We start from the raw sequence: 2,500 nt of genomic DNA on the forward strand, positions 1-2,500 counted from the left end.
TCCTCACTGTTGTTAGAGCCTCCTCACTGCTATTAGAACCTCCTCACTGTTGTTAGAACCTCCTCACTGCTATTAGAACCTCCTCACTGCTATTAGAACCTCTTTACTGCTATTAGAACCTCCTCACTGCTATTAGAACCTCCTCACTGTTGTTAGAGCCTCCTCACTGCTATTAGAACCTCCTCACTGTTGTTAGAACCTCCTCACTCCTGTTAGAACCTCCTCACTGTTGTTAGAACCTCCTCACTGCTATTAGAACCTCCTCACTGTTGTTAGAACCTCTTCACTGCTATTAGAACCTCCTCACTGTTGTTAGAACCTCCTCATTGTTGTTAGAACCTCCTCACTGTTGTTAGAACCTCCTCGCTGTTAGAACCTCATCACAGTGTTTGTGTGTGTGTGTGTGTGTGTGTGTGTGTGTGTGTGTGTGTGTGTGTGTGTGTGTGTGTGTGTGTGTGTGTGTGTGTGTGTGTGTGTGTGTGTGTGTGTGTGTGTGTGTGCGTGCGTGTGCGTGTGTGTACATACGGTGAGTGCGGCGGGGTGTGTGTATCCGTCCAGGTGTGCGTGGCTCAGCTCGGTACTGGGTCCATGGGTCATGTGACCGGGGCTGGGATCGATAGGCGGAGTCTCATCGTCCTGGTAACGATACTTCTGCAGAGACACAGGTGGCACCGGGTGTTAGCATCAGCTGTTAGCATCAGCTGTTAGCATCAGCTGTTAGCACAGAGGGAGGAGGGGGAGGGGGGGAACAAAACCAACAGAGAGAAAAAGGGCAGAAAGTAGCAGGTAAAGGAGAAAAGGAGACAGAGATGGTGACGCGGTTACTATAGTAGCAAGAAGGCCCTGAGCACTTTGGTTGCCTGGCAACTGACATCACCGGACAGAGGAGGAGCTAGGCCCAATTCATAATGACAGAGAGACATTTAAATAGACTGCTGATAATCTCCGTCTGTGTTTACACGCATGTGTCCCGCAGCTCAGCAGGCGGTACTCTACACGTATGTTTACTGACATCCACACCGACAATCCTCTCATTAACATGTTAATCACAACACACCTACACCTGTGGTCCTTCTGCACTGGAACTAACTGGCGTAAACTGGAACTAACTGGAGTAAACTGGAACTAACTGGTGTAAACTGGAACGAACTGGTGTAAACTGGAATGAACTGGTGTAAACTGGAACGAACTGGTGTAAACTGGAATGAACTGGCGTAAACTGGAACTAACTGGTGTAAACTGGAACTAACTGGAGTAAACTGGAACTAACTGGTGTAAACTGGAACTAACTGGAGTAAACTGGAGTAAACTGGAACTAACTGGCGTAAACTGGAACTAACTGGAGTAAACTGGAACTAACTGGTGTAAACTGGAACTAACTGGAGTAAACTGGAACTAACTGGAGTAAACTGGAGTAAACTGGAACTAACTGGAGTAAACTGGAACTAACTGGTGTAAACTGGAACTAACTGGAGTAAACTGGAGTAAACTGGAACTAACTGGCGTAAACTGGAACTAACTGGAGTAAACTGGAACTAACTGGTGTAAACTGGAACGAACTGGTGTAAACTGGAATGAACTGGCGTAAACTGGAACTAACTGGTGTAAACTGGAACTAACTGGAGTAAACTGGAACTAACTGGTGTAAACTGGAACTAACTGGAGTAAACCGGAGTAAACTGGAACTAACTGATGTAAACTGGAACGAACTGGTGTAAACTGGAATGAACTGGTGTAAACTGGAACGAACTGGTGTAAACTGGAATGAACTGGCGTAAACTGGAACTAACTGGTGTAAACTGGAACTAACTGGAGTAAACTGGAACGAACTGGTGTAAACTGGAATGAACTGGTTTAAACCGGAACTAACTGGTGTAAACTAGAACTAACTGGAGTAAACTGGAACTAACTGGTGTAAACTGGAATGAACTGGCGTAAACTGGAACTAACTGGTGTACACTAGAACTAACTGGCGTAAACTGGAACTAACTGGACTAAACTGGAACTAACTGGTGTAAACTGGAACGAACTGGCGTAAACTGGAATGAACTGGCGTAAACTGGAACTAACTGGTGTACACTAGAACTAACTGGCGTAAACTGGAACTAACTGGTGTAAACTGGAACTAACTGGAGTAAACTGGAATGAACTGGTGTAAACTAGAATGAACTGGTTTAAACCGGAACTAACTGATGTAAACTGGAACTAACTGGTTTAAACTGGAACGAACTAGTGTAAACTTGAACTAACTGGTGTGAACTGGAACGAACTGGTGTAAACTGGAACAAACTGGTGTGAACTGGCGTAAACTGGAACTAACTGGTGTGAACTGGTGTAAAGTGGAACTAACTAGTTCAAACTGGAACAAACTGGTATAAACTGGAACTAACTGGTGTAAACTAGAACTAACTGGTGTAAACTGGACCGAACTGGCATAAACTGGAACGAACTGGTGTGACTGGTGTAAACTGGAACTGGTGTGAACTGGTGTAAAGTGGAA

At 45.0% G+C, this 2,500-nt stretch overlaps 1 protein-coding gene across 4 annotated transcripts in view; it reads right to left on the reverse strand.

The window, feature by feature from the left end:
- The window catches only part of LOC138614456 (disks large homolog 4-like), a 25,251-nt gene that overhangs the window by 19,107 nt on the left and 3,644 nt on the right, over positions 1 to 2,500 (reverse strand). For 3 of the 4 annotated variants that reach the window (XM_069687929.1, XM_069687928.1, XM_069687930.1), the window contains one exon: positions 526 to 651. In XM_069687929.1, coding sequence (XP_069544030.1) covers positions 526 to 651 — 126 coding nt within the window. Of the gene's footprint in view, positions 1 to 525; positions 702 to 2,500 lie in introns of all 4 variants that reach the window. The other variant, XM_069687933.1, reaches the window with a different exon arrangement.

The sequence above is a fragment of the Brachyistius frenatus genome, unplaced genomic scaffold, assembly GCF_029030835.1.
Source record: "Brachyistius frenatus isolate BFR_SWC_R1_liver_20210118 unplaced genomic scaffold, ASM2903083v1 Contig_508, whole genome shotgun sequence".
In the NCBI taxonomy this organism is placed as follows: domain Eukaryota; kingdom Metazoa; phylum Chordata; class Actinopteri; family Embiotocidae; genus Brachyistius; species Brachyistius frenatus.